The 21,323-nt window shown below is 40.4% G+C and overlaps 1 protein-coding gene across 1 annotated transcript; it reads right to left on the bottom strand.

Annotated features, from left to right (window-relative positions):
• Positions 1-9,326: 9,326 nt before the first annotated feature.
• Positions 9,327-18,716, bottom strand: LOC145791339 (disease resistance protein RUN1-like). Its single transcript, XM_082871695.1, has 2 exons — positions 18,261-18,716; positions 9,327-9,404 (listed from the first exon to the last, which is right to left on the bottom strand). Exons 1-2 carry the CDS (start codon positions 18,714-18,716, stop codon positions 9,327-9,329), a joined length of 534 nt encoding a protein of 177 aa, XP_082727821.1.
• Positions 18,717-21,323: the final 2,607 nt, after the last annotated feature.

Genomic DNA, 21,323 nt, shown 5'->3' with positions numbered 1-21,323 from the left:
CAAAAACAAGTTTTCCTCCATTTTAAACAATGTTACATTTTAACATTCAACAATTCGACCCATTACCGGTCATCCCATCCCTTTAACAAGGGGCATTTCACAATATGTAAACAACATATGTACCTTCAACATGCATCAACATTACGAATTTCCTTTTCAATTTCAACAATATATTCAACATATATAATGTTACATTCAACTTCAATATGAGGCAAGTTCCCAAAACATACTTCCAATAAACCAAACATTTTCAATGTTTCACGACTTAAGACATATATAAAAGCTCTTAAGTTCAACAATAGTTCAAAATTTAAATACAAGATTACACATCAACAAACAAGTCCGGATATTTCTCACGGACTTCCAACTCACGTTCCCAAGTGGCTTCCTCCACTCCGTGATGTTTCCACAAGACTTTCACCAAAGGAATGGTCTTGCCACGCAGGACCTGATCCCGCCTATCCAAGACCCGAACTGGTTTCTCCTCATACGAGGCATCCTCATCTACCTCTAAATCGGTCCAATCCAACACATGTGATGGATCTGGCTCATACTTCCGAAGCATACTCACATGAAACACGTCATGCACTCCGGACAACTGCGGCGGTAAGGCTAACCGATAAGCAACCTCGCCAATCCTCTCAAGGATCTCAAAAGGACCAATAAACCGAGGGGATAACTTCCCACTCTTCCCAAACCTCATCAAGCCTCGCCTAGGTGATATCTTCAAAAAGACATGATCACCTACCTCAAACGCCAAAGGCCTCCTTCTACAGTCAGCATAAGATTTCTGACGACTCTGGGCTGTAACAAGCCTCCTACGGATAAGTTCAACCTTTTCCGTCGTCTCCCTAACCAACTCCGGACCCAACAAAGGTGCATCACCCACCTCGGCCCAACAAACTGGAGACCTACACGGTCGGCCATACAAGGCCTCAAACGGTGCCATACCGATGCTAGACTGAAAACTGTTGTTGTAGGCAAATTCTACCAAGGGTAAGTGCCTCTCCCACGTCCCACTGAAGTCCAGGACACAACCCCGAAGCATATCCTCGAGGATCTGGATAGTACGCTCGGACTGCCCGTCAGTCTGAGGATGATAGGCCATACTAAAGGTCAACTTAGTGCCCAAGGCACTCTGCAAACTCTGCCACAACCTAGCAGTAAAACGAGGATCTCTATCTGAGACGATCGTCACTAGGACCCCGTGCAATCTCACTACGTCCCGAATATACAAGTCGGCAAGATGATCCACCGAATCTCTCACGCGCATAGGAATAAAGTGCGCCGACTTAGTCAACCGGTCTACAACCACCCAAATAGCATCACTACCCCGCTGAGTCCTCGGAAGACCTACAACGAAGTCCATAGTGACGTGTTCCCACTTCCACTCGGCAATAGGCAAGGGTTGCAACAAACCCGCTGGCCTCTGATGCTCGGCCTTCACTTGCTGGCAAGTAAGGCACTTCGATACGAAAACAGCCACATCTCTCTTCATACCTCGCCACCAAAACTGGCGACCCAAATCCTGATACATCTTAGTACCTCCCGGATGCACCGCAAGGCGCGAATGGTGAAACTCTCGGAGTACCTCCTCTCGGTAAGACTCCGGTACAAACAAACGGTCTCGGTATCTCACACTCAGGTCGGGATACACCGTCAAACCCTTCTCAACCTTCCCACTGGAGATCTTCTCTCGGAGGGATTCTACCTCAAGGTCACCTCTTTGTGCCTCTAACACTCGTGTCACAAGTGTAGGTTGCGCAACAACAGAAAACAAGGCCGCAGCCTCAACGGATTCACTCAGAAGTAAATCAAACTCCCCAAGTGCTCCCAACATCTCCCATTCTCGGATGGCTATACTAGCTACATCACTAATGGATTTCCTACTAAAGGCATCGGCCACAACATTGGCCTTTCCCGGATGATAATGTAACTCAAAATCATAATCCTCGATGAACTCCATCCACCTCCTCTGCCTCAAATTCAAGTCTCTCTGTGTAAACAGATACTTCAAACTCTTGTGGTCCGAGAATACCTCGAACCTCTCACCATAAAGGTAGTGCCTCCAAATCTTCAAGGCAAAGATCGCTGCTGCTAACTCTAGGTCGTGTGTGGGGTAATTCTTCTCGTGTATTTTCAACTGACGTGAGCCATAAGCTACCACTTTCCCCTCTTGCATCAACACACAACCCAAACCCTCTCGTGAGGCATCACAATAAACCGCATAACCCAACCCTCTCTCCGGAATAATCAACACCGGAGCGGTGGTCAATCTAACTTTCAGCTCTTGGAACGACTTTTCACAAGTCTCACTCCACACAAACTTGACTCCCTTCCGAGTCAGTCTAGTCAACGGTGACGCTAACCTGGAGAAATCTTTCACAAACCGACGATAATACCCAGCTAATCCCAGAAAACTGCGGATCTCAAACACACTCTTAGGCTGTGCCCAATCTTGCACTGCCTCAACCTTGGATGTATCAACAGACACCCCTTCCCCGGATACCACGTGGCCTAAGAATTTGACTTCCCTCAGCCAGAACTCACACTTCCCAAACTTGGCATACAGCCTATGGGCTCTAAGTAACTCAAGCACCACTCTCAAGTGTGCCTCATGCTCCTCCTCAGAAGGCGAATAGATAAGGATGTCGTCCACAAAAACGACTACAAACCGATCCAAGAATTCCCGGAAGATCCGGTTCATCAAGTCCATAAAGACTGCCGGTGCATTGATAAGCCCGAATGGCATCACCAAAAACTCGTAATGGCCATACCGCGTACGGAATGACGTCTTAGGAATATCCTCCTCCCTGACCCTCAACTGGTGGTAACCCGATCTCAAGTCTATCTTAGAGAAACAACGGGAACCCTTCAACTGGTCAAACAGGTCATCTATACGGGGCATAGGATACTTATTCTTAACCGTAGCCCGATTCAACTTCCGGTAGTCAATACACAATCTCAAGGCACCATCTTTCTTTTTAACAAAGAGGGCCGGTGCTCCCCACGGCGAAACACTAGGGCGAACAAAGCCCTTATCTAGCAATTCCTAGAGCTGAACGTTCAACTCAACCAACTCTGCTGGAGCAAAACAGTAAGGTGCCATAGAAATCGGCGCCGTGCCGGGCACTAAATCAATAGAGAACTCTATCTCTCGGTGAGGTGGCAAACTAACAAGATCTTCGGGGAGGACATCCGAATACTCACAAACCACTCTTGGCAACACAAGCTGGGTCTCACCACTCTCACCACTCTCAAAGCTGGCAAGTAGACTACTAAGCTCACTTTGCCCTCGCGAATCATACCCCGGTGGCAACACACAACCAACCCGGTCTCCCAAGAAATGGAACCACTCCCCGCTCAAGGTACATAACGTGACCCTCTGGCGGTAGCAATCGATAACAGCCCGGTATGACGATAGCCAGTCCATACCCAAAATAACATCAAAGCCCTTCATGGGCATGACAACAAACAGAAAAGGAAGCCTATAGTCGGCGACCTCTATATCACAACCTCTAACACCTTGTTTCAGAATCAACTCACCACCAAGAGGTGACACCACACAAATAGGAGATGCTAACTGTGCTAACTCCAATTCCAAAACAGATGCAAATGCAGCAGATACAAAAGAATGAGATACACCCGTGTCTATCAACACATTAGCAACCGAGTTGCAAAACAGAAAAGTACCTCTCACTACTGATGGAGCCGGTACTAAATCCTGCGCGGTAACAGCATACACGCGCCCCGTAGGCCCCTGGTCTACCTGCTCACCTCTCGGAGCAAAAGACTGCTGCACAGACTGGGATGACGAAGCTCCCGGATTGGCCCTCGAGGCCTGCACAGACTGAGCTGGCTGAAAACCCTGCGTCTACCTAGAACCAGACGCTCCCGAAGTGGCACTCAACTGCGGGCAAAACCTCTTCAGGTGCCCAGGCTGTCCACACTGATAACAAGACAAGGGCTGCCCCCTGCCCAAACTCTGACTCTGCGGTCTAGCTGAAGAAGAAGCAGCTCTCTAACCCCCACCCTTCTGCGGGCAAACCGAAACCTTGTGACCCAACTGGCCACACTTGTAACAAGCAAAATCCCCCGGATTGCCTCTCCCCGAGCCTGCACTCGACACTGGAAAGGTTGATCTAGAAACTGCTCCCTGAGGCTGCTGAGGGTTATAACCCCTCTGCCTCCTACCATCACTCTGACCATCCTGGCCCCTCTTGGAGCCCCTCTATTCTTCCTCCTCTTCCTGCATCATAATTTCCATATGATCAGCAGCATCTACCAGGTGTCTATACTCTCGGATATAAGACCCACCAACTCTTAACTTGAGGCCCCGCCTCAACTTCCGCTCAAACTCATAGCAACGGCGTTCCTCAGACGCCACCAGTTCCGGTGCAAACCTGGACAGACTGGTAAAAGTAGCCTCAAACTCGGCCACTGACAAGCCCTGCTGTTTAAGCCGGCTGAACTGATCCCTCAGCTTCTCCCTAGCTGCTGCAGACAAAAACCTCTCCTGAAAAGCATTCACAAACGCCTCCCAAGTACCACCAACACGAGCCTTCTCGTACTTCCACCATTGACCTGCATCTCCCTTCAGTTGGAAGGATGCCAAGGTCACTCTCACTGCTCCGTCCTTGATGCCAAGCATCTCGAACGTCTTACTCATTTGCTCTAGCCACTCATCAGCCTTCAGTGGCTCCTTCGGATCCCCGATAAACTCATCCGGATTAGACCGGAAAAACTCCCTCTTCAAGAAAGAAGGCCCTGCCTCAGTTGCCTGATTCCCAGCTCTAAGAATACCCAATGCTCCTGCTATCTCTCTGGCCAAGGCACCCATAGCCTGCTGACCTGCTGGCTCGGCCACATTGGCCTGGCCAACTCCCTCCTGCACTGCCGGAATCTCACCCGGTAACGGTACTTCCTGCCTCGCAGGTCTACCACGCCTAGCACCTCTTCCTCGTCCTGACATCCTAATAAAGGTAACACAGAACATTAGCACATTCACAAATGTGCCGAAACTAAACACCCACGTCCTAATGCATGGACAACTGTAATTCACTCCACGTAAGCACATAAACACATAAACACTTACGAATTTCATTTCCGGATAATGATAGTCACGAGGCGTTACTAGAGTTCTGGTTAGAAACAGCATTGATCAAGTGCTTTTCCAACAAGACTCCCAGAAACCCAAGGATCCAATCAACATCCTAGAAATTAAATCCCATACCCACATAGCCACATAAGCATGTTATCAATTAAGCACAAAGCATAAGACACTACTTCTAAGTCTCTATCAAGCGAGACAAACCCATTGTGATACTAATCACTTCCCACGTACCCAAAGTATTCGAACCCGGTACGCTCTGATACCAAGTTGCAACGCCCTCAAAATAATGACATTAAACCCATCAAATAAGACATTCATTGACATAAGAAATAACCACATTCTTCTATTCAACAGAGTTTCATTACAAAAGTATTACATGTTAACAACAAAAGCAAATGCCCTATGGGCTTACAGCTTTCCAAGTTAACACTTGGTTACAACAAAAGAGTGCTAACTCATTTACACAATAGGCCCTTGGCTTGAATTTACATGTAATACATCAAAATAAACAAAACGACAAAAGTATGTCCGCCTCTAGCCTCCCAAGCTATGTCCTTGGAGGTGGCATGCTACTTGTACCTGAAAATGATATTCCCATATAGGGTGAGCCACAGCCCAGTAGAAATACACTAAACCAACTATGAACAATGACTAAAAGATTAGCAATTGATAGATGGCCAACACTGATACATTCACATAAATCACATATTTATGTCATACAACTTATGAGTCCAAGTTGAAAATCCTACGTGATTTGTGATTAGATCAAGATTAACTTATTCCAAAACCCAATTAATTCAAAAACTCTCAACCTAAAATCATCAAACACTTACGAGAGTGATTTTAGTTTGTTTGTTTTTTGAGAATAAACAATAAATCGACACAAACGATTTTTTACGTGGAAAAAACCACAATTGAAGAACCTTCAATTGTAATCAAAAACCACGGGCGAAACGCCACTATCAATCCATTACTGAAGAACAAAAAGATTACAAAGATACAATACAAATTACCCAACCCAGTCAATTTGTCTCTGAATCTTCTGTAACTCTTTTCACCACACCTTCGTCACGGAATTGATCCTGAAGTTGACTCCACACCACAACTCCACTTTGTCGAATTAACGACTACGTAGAATCAAACGCCTTTTGAATTCTACACTTTAATCTTCGGAATCCACCGAAGAGAACTTTCTTGTACTTTAAGAAGCAACCTCCTTGATGTATAAATCTCAATGCATAAGTTCAGAACTCTCTCAAGAACATCAAGGAAAAACTATCAAAAATCTCCAAAGAAAACTTTAAACATAACCCTAGTTTGTTTAGATCAGATCTAGGAAAATGTCCTTCACAAAAACACCCTTAACAGCTTTAAATAGAAATCTGGATCCACGATCTCCGCTCGAGCTCACCACAGCCCGCTCGAGCGGACTGACCAAAAACGGCGTGTGAATAAGCTGAGATGCGCTCGAGCGTATGATAATCCGCTCGAGCGTAAAATCACACCCACCAGTGTCTGTGCTTGCCCTGTCAAAATACTGAGACCTGCTAATCTACGCTCGAGCTCAAAAGTCTCCGCTCGAGCAGACAGTACAAAAACACAAAAAAAATACTTTTGGATCAACACAAGGTTTTGTCTCCGGATTTGACAACATAGGGACCTAACAATCTCCCCCTTTGTCAATTCCCGGACAAAACCATTCTAAACATTATTCCTCACACACACGCACTAAAACAGTTTCAAAACAAATAAACAAAACAATCTTTTAAAACCCGCAAACACACAACTAGAAAAAGACTTCATTCATTCAACTTCATCCACTTAGGCGCGTGTTCCATGAGCCTGAAAAAAAACATCCAAACACAAACCAACCAAAAACAGGTGGAACTGGATTAAATAACCATTAAGCCAAGCATAAGCAACCAGTATCCATCCATCCATAAACATATATCCATCCATAAACATATATCCATAGTATAACCAGAAAAAAGAAAAAAAACTATATAAAATCCAACTGTACCAAGGAAGGATAACCAGAGAACAACTGTACCAACAAAAAATGGAATCATAAAAAGCTGTGTAATCAAAAAATCAACTGTACCCATCAAAAGACCAGAAACCCATCAAAAGACCAGCAACATCACTCCCCCTTTTTGGCCGGGAATGAAGAAAGCAAGAAATCAAGCAGCAGGTGGAGGAGGGGCCGGCTGAAGCGTCAGTAAGGAAATGATGTGGTCCAGCTGCGAAGTAATGTGAGCGGCAGTCTGCTCCAGTTGACCAAGACGACCATCAAAGGCGTCAAAACGAGCATCAAGAAAGTCCAACCTCCGGGTCATAGCCTCCTCAAAGTGCCGATGCTGATCAGAAAAAGAGCTAGGGGGAACAGGAGCCCCATCATCATCACCGGCTGCGGCGGCATCAAACTCAGCCTCTTCAGCAAGACCAGCAGCAACTCCTGCAGAAGGACCAACCCGGGATGACTCCCCCTTAATATGGGCCCGACTTTGAGACACAGTTTTCTTGGTAAAAGGGCGAGAAGGAGAGGCAAACTCATCATCTTCTAGAATAGGGGTCCCAAGGTCAGACAAAATTCGGTTGATCAAGCAACCGTAGGGAAGGCCAAGTTTTTTATGCCCATGAGCACTGATCATCTTTCTGATAATAAGAGAGGCGAGATCAATAGACCGGTGACGGGCAATACAGGACAAAATGAATCCTTGGTCTTGTTTGACCTCGGAGGAGTGTGTAGTGACAATGATGTTGGCACAGACAATCAGATTAAGCAGTCGGAACTCCGGAAGAAGTTCAAACTGTTTAATCAAACCGCCTTTAGGCCAATGACGGGCAACACCACACAGTTCCAAAGCCACATCATCAAAGTTACAAGTAGGACGATCAGGAACAGGGAAAGGATAGTATTGGGGAAAGACTTGCTCAATCTGAAGGAGTTGGCGAATCAAAGCAGGGGTGACAGAAATGGATTTTGACCTAACCCATGTAGTGAAAGATGGCTCATAATCCCGAATACCCTCCATATTACAATAGAATTCTCGAACCCAATCGAGATTCTAAGGCCCAGAAAACAATAAAACAAGGTCACCACCTAGAGGGTCGAACAATGGACGAATTTGGATGGACTCAAATGTATCAGGTTGAACATTCCGTTCTAAATGAACTGTGCGAGTCACAAAAGATTTGTGGAAGGACTTGGATTGTGTGGCCGACTGAAACCTATCAGGGTTATAGGTAGGGTGAGAAACGGTGGCCTTTCGGCGTTTAGGAGCAGGAGCAGACATACCGAAGAAGACACTATTACGCCCAACAAACCAACAAACCCAAAACCCAAACCACACCAAAACAAAACCAAAACAAATCATTAGTTCAATAATCAAATTAAAAAACAGGGCATGAAATCCTCAGTGTACAATGCAAAAGATCAAGCATGAACAAATAGGAGCATGGTATTGAAGAACTCATAACTAATACACTCAATATGAGAGAAATTGCTAAGTATAAGTATGAATCATGAGAAAAGCAATGCCAAGAATTCAAGACCAGATCCATACGCACGCACAGTGACCTCAACAGAGATAAACATACATGAAAGCAGCCCATACAGCGACAAGACAGCAGAAACACAGATAAACCCGAATACCACAGACACAATAAAGAAAACACCCATAAAAAAATTAGACAAGAGGACGAGGAAAAAATGTGGGAGAGAGAGGATCACAAACGACACACACAACCCACAAAATCACAAACCCAACAACCACTAGAACCAAATAGAACAAAAAAACAACGAAAATAAAAGAGGGTAAAACTTACCAAGGAGCAAATCGGTGGGTAGGATGATGGATGTGAGGGAAAAACGACCACAATGCAGCCACAAAACAAACCCTAGATCGAGAAAAAGAAACAGGGAAAAAAAAAAAAACTAACTTGAAAAGTCGAGAGAGGGAGTTAAGTATGAAACTGGTCCGCTCGAGCGTACTAATTACCGCTCGAGCGTAAAACAAAGCAAGCAGACTCCTGCGCGAGCGTGCAAAGGGACGCTCGAGCTAAAAAAACCATCTCTCAGAACTGCCAAAACACGAACAAACTGCTGCAAGAGTGAAAAACGCGCTCGAGCGTAAAACATTCCGCTCGAGCGTAAAGAACCCCCCCCCCCTTTTTTTTTTTTTGTTTTTTTTTTTTTAATAACAAAACACACCTAGAAAGTCCTGTAACAAGCAAGGAGAACAAGTGAGACTAAACCACAAAGACAAGAAAATCCATCAAATGATGAGTCCTGCAAATTTTGAGAAAAGAGATGAAACACCAGCTCATGAACAACACAGATAGTATGAAATCAAAGCCACACGCATCATGAGAATGCATAACTCAAAAACACACATGAGAGCTCATGTAAAAATGTGTGTGTGTGCAATCCTTGAGAGCCACAAAGCTAGAGTTAATCCTAGTAGTGATCGGATGGCTGGACCTCCGACACGAGTAACTAACTATCACAGAGAAAAGTCAAACCACTAGGAATCACGGGGTATTTGTTAAGTAAATGTGGAAGCTCCCCCTCAGATTTTTTTTTTTTTTTTTTTTTTTTTTTTTGTGTGCACTCACTGGTGGCATGCACGCTCAAGAGTATGGATTCCAACCAGAGAAGAATGAAGTCAAAATGATGGCCTGGTTGGTGCCTCTGAGGTAGCGTTTTCCTAATGCCCGGAGATCATGTACTGAGGGAGAAACCATGGAAGTGAACTAAGGCGGTAGATGGTTAAGAGACTTAACATCACCCATGATGTACTAGTACGGGTCAATTTCTCCGTAAAAGTACAAGAAATACTGTCAGTGGTCCATAGAGAACTTTGATCACTTATGCGGAAACCCCTGCAACAGTTTAGCTCAAGAATGTGTACAGAATGAGATCACGAAGTAAATGAGTATGGGCATTCAGCATGAGCTATGAACTAAGATGTGAAACAAATCTTGTAAGAAACATGAGCAGTGTTCATTTAATATTTTGAAGCAAAAGATACCAGGACTCAATCACAATGAGATTAACACATCTAAGAATAGTAAGTCAGCCACTCACACTCACCTCACGACCACAGGAACCAATCTAGTTACTGAGCATTACACCTAAGGTCTTTCTAAGAAACTCAAATCGAAGAAGATCAAGGGGTTTTGTAAAAATATCAGCTTTTTGATGCTCAGTAGGGATATGTTCCAAAACAATAATGCCTTCATCCACTAACTCTCGAATAAAATGATGACGGATGTCAATATGTTTGGTGCGAGAGTGTTGGACTGGATTTTTTGAAATGTTTATGGCACTTGTGTTATCACAAAAAAGAGTGAGGGTATTCAGTTCTATTCCATAATCATGAAGCATTTGCTTCATCCACAACATTTGTGCACAACAACTCCCTGCAGCAATGTACTCAGCCTCAGCAGTGGAAAGAGAGATGGCATTCTGCTTTTTACTATGCCAAGAAACCAAATTATTCCCAAGGTAAAAACACCCCCCGGAGGTACTTTTCCTATCATCAGCACACCCTGCCCAGTCGGCATCAGAAAAACCAGTAATTTCGGCTGTAGTATCAGTCGAAAACCAAACCCCATACCCCAAGGTCCCATTAACATACTTGATGATGCGTTTTACCGCAAGAAGGTGCGACTCTTTAGGACTGGCTTGGTAACGAGCACAAACACCGACACTGAAAGAAATATCAGGACGACTGGCTGTGAGATACAAAAGACTCCCTATCATACTCCTATAAAGGGTAGGATCAACATCAATACCAGAGGAATCTTTGGAGAGGTGAAGACTGGTGCTCATGGGAGTGCGTGCATGTTTGGCAGACTCAAGACCAAACTTAGACACAAGATTTTTCGCATACTTAGACTGAGATACAAATATACCCGTAGGAGACCGTTTAATTTGAAGACCCAAAAAATAAGACAACTCTCCCATCATGCTCATCTCAAACTCATGTGTCATGCAATCCGAAAAATATTTCACAAGATGTTCAGCAGTGGATCCAAACACAATATCATCAACATAAATTTGAGCAACAAGAATATGAGACTTAGTATGTTTCACAAATAAAGTCTTATCCACACTACCCCTTTGAAAATCATTGTCAAGAAGAAATGTAGTAAGTCTATCATACCAAGCTCGAGGGGCTTGTTTCAATCCATACAAAGCCTTGTCTAATTTGTAGACATGATTAGGACATTTAGGGTCCTCAAACCCTTTTGGTTGCTCAACATATGCCTCTTCTCTCAAGTACCCATTCAAAAAGGCACTTTTCACATCCATTTGGAACAATTTAAAGCCAAGAAAACATGCAACACCAAGCAAAATACGAATAGATTCGAGACGTGCAACTGGGGCAAACGTCTCATCATAGTCAACACCCTCTACTTGTGTGTAGCCTTGAGCAACCAACCTAGCTTTGTTCCTAACAACTGTACCATTCTCATCAGATTTATTTTTAAAGATCCACTTGGTACCTATCACATTCATGTCTCTAGGTCTGGGAACTAGAGTCCAAACTTTGTTATGTTCAAATTGACCTAATTCTTCATGCATAGCATTGACCCAACTATCATCTAGCAAGGCTTCTTTAAAATTCTTAGGTTCAATTAATGAAACATAACACATATGTGATACCTCATCCCGAATCTGTCTTCGGGTTTTCATTCGATCCGAGACACTTCCAATCACCTGTTGAGCTGGATGATTCAGTTTCACCCTAGCTGATGGTTTAAGCTCAAGACTTGCGGTGACAGGGGCAACAGGAGTGATGTCCCTTGGAGCACTCTTTGGGCTTGACCTTACCTGTGAAGATGGTTCTGTAACCATTTCTTGTGATGGGTCCGCACCTTCTCCTTGATTTTGTGATTCCGTGTCCAAGATTGGAGACTCATCATTATCATCCTTATTTGTTGCTGGAGTAGGTGCACCTGTGTCATCTATAACCACATTGATAGATTCCATTAAAGATGAAGTTCGCAGGTTATAGACTCTAAAAGCTCTACTAGTGGTTGAATACCCTAGAAAAATACCTTCATCACTTCGGGAGTCAAATTTGCCCAAAGGCTCTCTATCTTTGAAGATGTAACACTTACTCCCAAAAGTTTTGAAGTATTTTACATTAGGTTTCAAACCCTTCCACAATTCATATGGAGTTTGTAAAGTGCCGGGCCTTAGATACACGCGATTTATGACATAAACAGCAGTATTTAAGGCTTCAGCCCAAAACTTAGGAGGAAGTTTCTTACTAAGGAGCATGACCCTAGCCATTTCTTGAACACCCCTGTTCTTCCTCTCAACAACTCCATTTTGTTGTGGAGTAATAGGAGCAGAAAATTCATGCTTGATTCCATGCATATCACAAAAATCCGAAAACGAACTATTTTCAAATTCACAACCATGATCAGTTCGGATTCTTATGATACGCCCAATGGAAACACCCTGTTCATTTTGGATTTTAGGGACTAAGGCTTGGAAAGCATCAAACGTATCAGATTTTTCCCTTAAAAAATTTACCCACGAAAATCGAGTAAAATCATCAACAGTTAAAAAAATGTATCTTTTACCTCCGATGCTTTCAGTGCGAGTAGGACCCATTAAATCCATGTGAACCAATTCAAGAGGACGTTTGGTTGTAAAGTTGTTCACCTTTTTATGAGGAGCACGGGTTTGCTTGCCAAGCTGACATGGTCCACACACATGGCTCAAATTCTTACCTAGTTTAGGTATTCCCCTCACAAGCTCTTTGTTGGCTATCTTAGTTAGGTCATTGAAATTCATGTGACCTAATCTTTGATGCCACAAATCAATGTTACTAATGATGGCAGAGTGACAAGTGAGATCATTAGTAGTAACAATCCCATAGCAGTTATCAGATGTGCGAACCCCATGTAAGACAGTATTTCCCTTTTTATCCAAAATTTCACATTTATTTTTTGAAAACAATACTTCATGATGGGAATCACACATTTGACTAATGCTTAAAAGATTTGCTTTAAGACCATCAACTAGTAGAACATTATCTAGCTTGGGAAGACCAGTAACACTGATAGAGCCCTTACCAATGACTCTCGAAGTGCCGCCATCTCCAAACGTAACAATTCCTCCTTCATATTTTTCAAGGGAGGTGAAGTAGGATTTGTTACCGGACATATGACGAGAACACCCACTATCAAGATACCACATGTGTGAATCACGTGCTTTTAGAGCAGTGTGAGCAACAAAACAAGTCAAATCCTTTTTTCTAATCCAAATCTTTTTAGTCTTGGTGTTCAGCCTAGACATGTAAGGTTGTCTCCTAACCCAAAAAGTATTAGAATTTCTACCCTTTTGAGACACCTTACCAAACAGTTCAAAACAGTAAGGACGAATGTGGCCATACCTACCACAGTGATGACAAATAAAAACCGGTTTTACCTCCTTTTTGTTGATTTTACCAGCTTTAGGTAGACGGAGAGAGAGATCAGTCTGGTCTACCTTCAATTTTCCCTTTGCTTGAATCTTCTTGTCATGTGAAGTAGAGGCCTGACCCTTGTGAGCTGTTGCACCATAGCCTAACCCGCTTTTGTCGCAACCCATTTGTTGAGACCCGAGGATGTCTTCTAAAGATTTGGAACCTTTGTTCCACATGGCAATAGTGGCTCTAGCAACCCGAAGCTCTTCATCCTTTTGACCGACTATCTCTTCCAATCTGGCTTGTGACAGCTCAAGACTTTTAAGCTTTTCTTCATATGTGGAATACACCTTCAGAAGTTCATTCCTTTCAGTTTCACAGGATAGTAATTTACCACATAAGTCTTGCCTGTCGCTCGAGATCTTGACGATATTCTGCTTTGCTGCTACAAGTTCTTCTTTCAGCCTGACATTCTCACTCTCACATGTCTTGAGCTTGAGGGAGAGTTTGTCGTTGAGTTTGGACAAATTCAAAGATTCCTCGTACAGCTTTTCGTAGGCTTGTTGTAGTTCATCGCCATTGATCTCATCATTATCCTCAGATGTTTCATCATCCTCTTTTTGCTCTTCATTCTCCTTGACCTCATCCAGTCTAGCAACTAAGACAGGAAGGTTGCTGGATGGTAGTGAAGGCAAATTTCCTCTTTCATGGAATTGGCTCAGAATTTCCCATGCCTCTTTAGCCTTTGTGCAATGAACAACCCGTTGCTGTTCTTCAGGAGAGATTGCTCCACGAATAATGATTAGGGCTCTCAGATTGCCCGGATTATCTGCACTTTCTGTATCTTCTTCAATGGCTTGCCAACCTTCTGGTTCAAAAGCTCTGAGAAACGCCCTCATTCTGATTTTCCAATACAGATAGTTAGCCCCATCAAAGGTGGGAGCATGATGCAGGTTTTGGCCACGAGCTGATTCCAAAGGCTTTGGAAGAGGTTGAGAAACCGTGGCCCAAAATGCCATGAATGCACTATCCCCATCTTCACCGGATTCAGGTTCTTCGGGTTCTTGCTCTGACCCACTTTCATCATCCCAAGTTACGGTGTAGACTTTCTTCCGATTCTTTTTCGTAGGGCATTCAAGAGACATATGGCCAAACCCTTGACATTCATAACACTTGACCCCTGATCCCCTTACAATCTTTTTTTCAGTAGTTTGAGCAAATTTTGGTGGAACAGTTTTGGGTTTGTCATTACTCTTATCTTTTGAAATAGGGGCTCTGAAATTCGGCTTCTTTTTCAAAAATTTTTTAAACTGTTTTGTAAGCATAGCCGTCATCTCAGACTCTAAATCAAATTCAGTCTCTGGAGGTTTTGCAGTCTCATGGGCACTCGTAAAAGCCATATTTTCTTTTTGCTTTTTCTTAGAAATTTGGTGGGCTTCATAAGTCTGCAAATTTCCAACCAGTTGATCGAGCTTGAGGGTATCAACATTCTGAGCCTCCTCAATGGCTGTCACCTTTGGTTGGAACCTCTCGGGAAGGGACCTCAAAATTTTTCCAACAACTTTTGCTTCCGGGATTTTTTCACCGAGAGTGAAACAAGAATTCACGATATCACTGAGTTTTGCATAAAATTCATCGAACGTCTCATCGTCGCGCATAAAAAGGGTTTCAAAGGCAGACGTGAGACGTTGAAGTTTTGACCTTTTAACAGAGGTAGTACCTTCGTGAATCGTTTCAAGAATATCCCACGCCTCTTTTGCTATTTCACACGTGCAAATTCGACGGAATTCTTCAGGTGTGACAGAGCAGAAGAGGGAGTTGAGAGCTTTGCTGTTCCAACTCGAATTCTGGTAATCGGTTGTGTCCCATTTATCAAGGGGTTTAGGAATATCAATCCCATCAACGGTGATTGTAGGTTCACTCCACCCAAAGATTACGGAGTGCCAAACTTTCTCATCGATGGATTTTAAAAATGCTCTCATACGAGCTTTCCAATAAGAATAGTTTGTTCCGTCAAGTAATGGGGGTCTATGAGTCGAGTTACCTTCACGAATAGAATCCATGATACTAATCACACAAAATCACACTCCTATAGTTTTGAAAAAACAAAGAGTGACCTGCTCTGATACCAATTGAAAATCCTACGTGATTTGTGATTAGATCAAGATTAACTTATTCCAAAACCCAATTAATTCAAAAACTCTCAACCTAAAATCATCAAACACTTACGAGAGTGATTTTAGTTTGTTTGTTTTTTGAGAATAAACAATAAATCGACACAAACGATTTTTTACGTGGAAAAAACCACAATTGAAGAACCTTCAATTGTAATCAAAAACCACGGGCGAAACGCCACTATCAATCCATTACTGAAGAACAAAAAGATTACAAAGATACAATACAAATTACCCAACCCAGTCAATTTGTCTCTGAATCTTCTGTAACTCTTTTCACCACACCTTCGTCACGGAATTGATCCTGAAGTTGACTCCACACCACAACTCCACTTTGTCGAATTAACGACTACGTAGAATCAAACGCCTTTTGAATTCTACGCTTTAATCTTCGGAATCCACCGAAGAGAACTTTCTTGTACTTTAAGAAGCAACCTCCTTGATGTATAAATCTCAATGCATAAGTTCAGAACTCTCTCAAGAACATCAAGGAAAAACTATCAAAAATCTCCAAAGAAAACTTTAAACACAACCCTAATTTGTTTAGATCAGATCTAGGAAAACGTCCTTCACAAAAACACCCTTAACAGCTTTAAATAGAAATCTGGATCCGCGATCTCCGCTCGAGCTCACCACAGCCCGCTCGAGCGGACTGACCAAAAACGGCGTGTGAATAAGCTGAGATGCGCTCGAGCGTATGATAATCCGCTCGAGCGTAAAATCACACCCACCAGTATCTGTGCTTGCCCTGTCAAAATACTGAGACCTGCTAATCTACGCTCGAGCTTAAAAGTCTCCGCTCGAGCGGACAGTACAAAAACACAAAAAAAATACTTTTGAATAAACACAAGGTTTTGTCTCCGGATTTGACAACATAGGGACCTAACACAAGTTACTTTTCATTTTCCCTTTTTCAACAGATATCAGCTCTATCGTTATTTCAAAAGATATGTATAAAAGCTATATCCCACATTCACAGATAAGCATATAGGCTGTATCCACATTTCACAAAGATAAGCATATGAGTTGTATCTACGGAGTTCATCCCCTATCTTCTCCCAACACTATCCGGTTTAGAGGTACATCCCCTATCTTCCCCTAAACCGCGGAGTACATCCCCTATCTCCTCCTCTACACATAACGTATACAAACACATTGGTTCTATATACAATCACTCAATACATACAGTTAATGTATTCTATCCACCGTCAACTTCCATGACACATTTCATTGATTAGTTTCCATTTGCCTAATCATCATGCATTGTCTAAAACAATCACGACTATCCTCCACCGATAGCCCAAAGCAATTATTTCTAAACAGAAAATAAATGCACAAATGGATATTCAATCAACATTTCAATTCGGTGTGTGATAAACAATTCAACTACACCCTTTAACTCCATACATTCCCAATCTCGACAATTCCATTTCATTTCCTCATTTCTCACAATTAATTATCTCAATTAATCAACAATGTAATTAGGTCATTTTTCATAATTACCATTTCAACCCTTAGGTCCCATTTTCATCAATGATTCAACATTCATTCCATTTCTCTATGCCAAACATGCATCTAGGTTTATCATGAATAAAACCCCAACTTTTATAAAATAACACAAAAGCCCCAAACTTTCACCAAATTACCAAACCAACCCCAACATCTCAAAATACCAAAATTTAAAGACAAAATCCATAGAGTGGAGTAGGATGTCCCTACCTCAAATTTGGAGCTCCAAGGGAGAAGAAGACAAAACCCAACGCGATCCAAATCTCGAAATTTTCAGATTAAAATGTAGCCCTCGACGATCAACAACTTTTTTGTAAAGGCCAAAGATGAGCAAATCACTCCTACTAGATCAAAACCTAGAGAGAAGGTAGAGTTCTAGAGTGAGAGGCTCAACAATGGTGTTCTTGGAAAAGTAGGAGAGAGAAGAGAAAGTGAAAAAAGTGATTTAAAAAGTCAAAACACGGAACTTAAACCCAGTCGACCCGCTTGAGCGTCAAACACCCCGCTCGAGCGTCACTCACAGACTCCCGCTCGAGCGTCAACAATCCCGCTCGAGCGGCGGATACACACTCCCAGAACTTTTACAAAACCAGGTCTTCGCTCGAGCTTCCAACTCCTCGCTCGAGCGGCACTCACACAACCCCGCTCGAGCGGCCAATACCACGCTCGAGCGTCCAACACTGCACAGAAAATACTGGATGGGTGCAATTCCCGCTCGAGCGCCAACACCCCCGCTCGAGCGGACAGGTCAAAATCTGGGCAACTAGTTTTGGTTTCTAAACTCAACCAACCTGTAACAAACCTGCCCAACACATCCTATAACTCAAGTACGAAGTAAAAGGATATAAACAAGATAATAATCAACTACCAACATCCACAGACACATGCCCGGATCACTGTTCAACAAGGGTAAACCAGGATCGCTATACACACTACCCTTTGTGAATAAGCAAAGTATCTTTCAATGGGATGGTCTTGTCCAAAGGCATGCCAACTAAAAAGCTCCAATGATTTATTAGAATCAAGCGCCTTTACCTCAAAAATATAAACGTCATTAGCCTTTAACAAATGCTTGTTCCTAGTGGTTAAGATAACTTTACTTCTTCGATGAATCAAATCAAGCTTTCCAATAAGATTATCAAACTGTTGTCGCTCATCCACATCATCAAGTACTGCAAGAATCCTTTTGCAACCCATGACATTTTCAATCATTTCTCTTCCTTCAAGCTCATTGTTTATTTTTCTCTCTTTCTTATTTGAAATGGCTGATAAAAGTTGCTTTTGTAAACCAACTAAACCGCTAGGTCGTTTTGATTCTTCTCTAACATGTAGAAAAAAGCTGGCAGCTTCAAATCTCCGAAAGTGTAAATTATAGACATATTTGGCAAGGGTGGTCTTCCCTATTCCACCCATTCCACAAATCACTGCTATGCTAACATCACATGACTTATCCCTTAACCACAAATCAATTTTTTTAGCTTGAGATTCCATTCCAATTGGATGGTCCGCAACATGCAAGATTCCGCAATTCAACTTATCCCCAAGTTTTTTGACGATTTTCTGAATAAATTTTGACTCATGCCTACAAGTTGCAATTAAATGAAAAGTAATTAAAGAACACTACATGAGTGGTCCGAATAAACTAAAAAGACTTATATATTATCCCGATAATGGCCCCGTTTGGTAGAACTGTGAAAAAGTGATTATAGATTATAACTTAACAAATTATTATGACTTCAAACTGTGAACATAAGCTGTTAACCTGTTTGGTGCAACGGTTGGATTATGGATTTAAGCAGCAGAGTAGTGTTTGGTTAATAAGCTGTAAAATAGCTTTTTACTGTATAATTGTCCTTTCTATCCTTATATGATATAAAAATGATTATTTTGTCATTTTTTTCAGTTTTAATTTTTTTAAAAAAATATTTCATTAATAAAAGTTAATATAAGTAGTATTAATTAGTATCAATTAATATAAAAATTGATACATTTGCTAAAAATATAATGGAAGTATTATTGTCACAATTATTTTCCATTATAAATTAATTAGTATCAATTAATTGCTTAATTAGTATCAATTAATACTAAAATTATTAATTAGTATAAATTAATGGCTTAGTTAGTCTCAATTAATATTAAAATTATTAATTAGTATAAATTAATATTAATATTTAATTTTCATTAGTATCAATTAATATTAATATTAATAATCAACAATTGTTATTAATTAGTATCAATTAATAATTAATTCATTACAAAAGTATACAATATTAATTTATTAATAATTAATACCAATTAATATTGATTTTTTTCTTTTTCTTCAGAAATATACAATGTTTTAATTTTTAGTTAATATAAAAACATACAATATGAATTTATTAATAATTAATACCAATTAATATTTATTTTTCAATTAATATTTATTTTTTTTCTTTTTCTTCAAAAATATACAATTTTTTTTTATTTTTTAATTAATATTAATTAATAATATTAATATTTGGGTATTGACGAGGACATTTAAGTAATTTCAGCCCCCCATCACCAATTGTGCGCTTAAGTAAAAAATTTAAGCACCCCTGACCAGCTTTTGAGATAAACTGAAAAATAGCTTGATTTAAGCTATAAGCTGGTTAACTTAAGCTGCACCAAACACAATATTTTAGTTTAAATTAAGCTAAGAGGTGAAATAAGTAGCTTATAAGCTCTACCAAACAGGCCTAATAGCCTGTGCAAAGGTGCAATGCACGGGCACAGAAATTTAAAAAAAAAAATTAAATACGAAAGTCTTTATAAAAAATAAATTAATTCATTATATCATTTTAAACTGTACATCAAAGTTTGTATAAAAAAAAAAAATAGGAAAAAATTCATTATACTTTCCTTTTGTATGTCTTGATGGCATTTTATCTACTATCTTTAAAAATAGTCATGTCTCCCAATTAGTTTTGGACAAAAATGTAACCGTTAACACCGTTAATTATAAATGTGAAATTACTATAATACTCTCAAATCTTATGGGTATGTTTGGTTTGAGTTTGAGAGATGAGTTTTAGAAAAAAATTTCTAAAACATTGTTTGGTTTGAGATTTTTCTCAAAAAATTTCGAAAATCACTTTCTCTCTCTTACACATCAATCAATCACTTTTTCTCTCTCCTCTTTCCTTCTCAATCACTTTTTCTCTCACACACATCTACTCAATTACAACAAAATATCAAATCACCCCAAACTCCTACAAAAAATTTTTCTCTCAAAATATACAACCAAACAAACCAAAAAAATTTCTAAAACAACTCTCCCAAATTTTTTTCAAAAACAACTCTCCCAAAAACAAACCAAACAAATTTTTTTGTTATTTTGTTTCTCTCTCATCTCTCATAGACAATATATAATGTATAGTATTAATTTAATTAAATCAAACTTAATTATAAATTCTTAATTATTTATTATTATAATTTCTAACATGTTAATCTAATAATTTTAATTTAATTACATTTTAGATTAATTCTTAATTATTCTTTACTTTATATTTCATTTAATTATATTTTAATAAATTCTTAATTGTATTTTATATTTTATGTCAATTATTAATTATATTTTAATTAACATATTAATCTAATTTTAGGTTTCGAGAATATGGGAGTAAAATTGTCCTTTCATTGTATTAATTTCATTCTAATTTATCAAGAAAACAAAACTCACACTAAAAAAGAGTGTGTATAATATCCCTTCCGTTAGCTTGGATGAAAAAAGTAATGGTAGCACTTTACTCCAAAACTACATGGGGGTTTTCTGATTATATTTTAACCGTAACAGGATAAAATGTTCCAGCCCCAAATCACAAGGGGTAAAATGAATTTAAACTAAAAAAATATTATATTGCTTTTAAATTAACTCCTAAAAAGTTGAATGTTTACATCTAAAAAAAAAAGTTTATTGCTCCACAAATACGTATTGAAAAAAAGAGAGAGGAAATTACAATGACTTTCCGTGAGATTTAGAAAAAATACAATAAATTTTACAGTTTTGATATAATTACATTAAGTTTAGTTAAATTTTTAATTCATATAATAATTATTCACATTTTTATCAATTATTTG

Source organism: Camellia sinensis, chromosome 5 (genome assembly GCF_055761805.1).
Source record: "Camellia sinensis isolate YWXY chromosome 5, ASM5576180v1, whole genome shotgun sequence".
Classification (NCBI taxonomy): Eukaryota; Viridiplantae; Streptophyta; class Magnoliopsida; order Ericales; family Theaceae; genus Camellia; species Camellia sinensis.
The sequence above is the reverse complement of the archived record's forward strand: the minus strand, read 5'-3'. Positions and strand labels throughout refer to the sequence as shown.

Coding starts and splice junctions, on each gene's coding strand:
- LOC145791339 (XM_082871695.1), bottom strand. CDS start 18,716: ATGGAATCTCAAGCTAAAAAAATTGATTTGTGGTTAAGGGATAAGTCA. Junction 9,405..18,260: donor ATGACGTTTATATTTTTGAG/GTAAAGGCGCTT, acceptor CAAAATTTGCAG/GACTCATCATTTGATGGATT.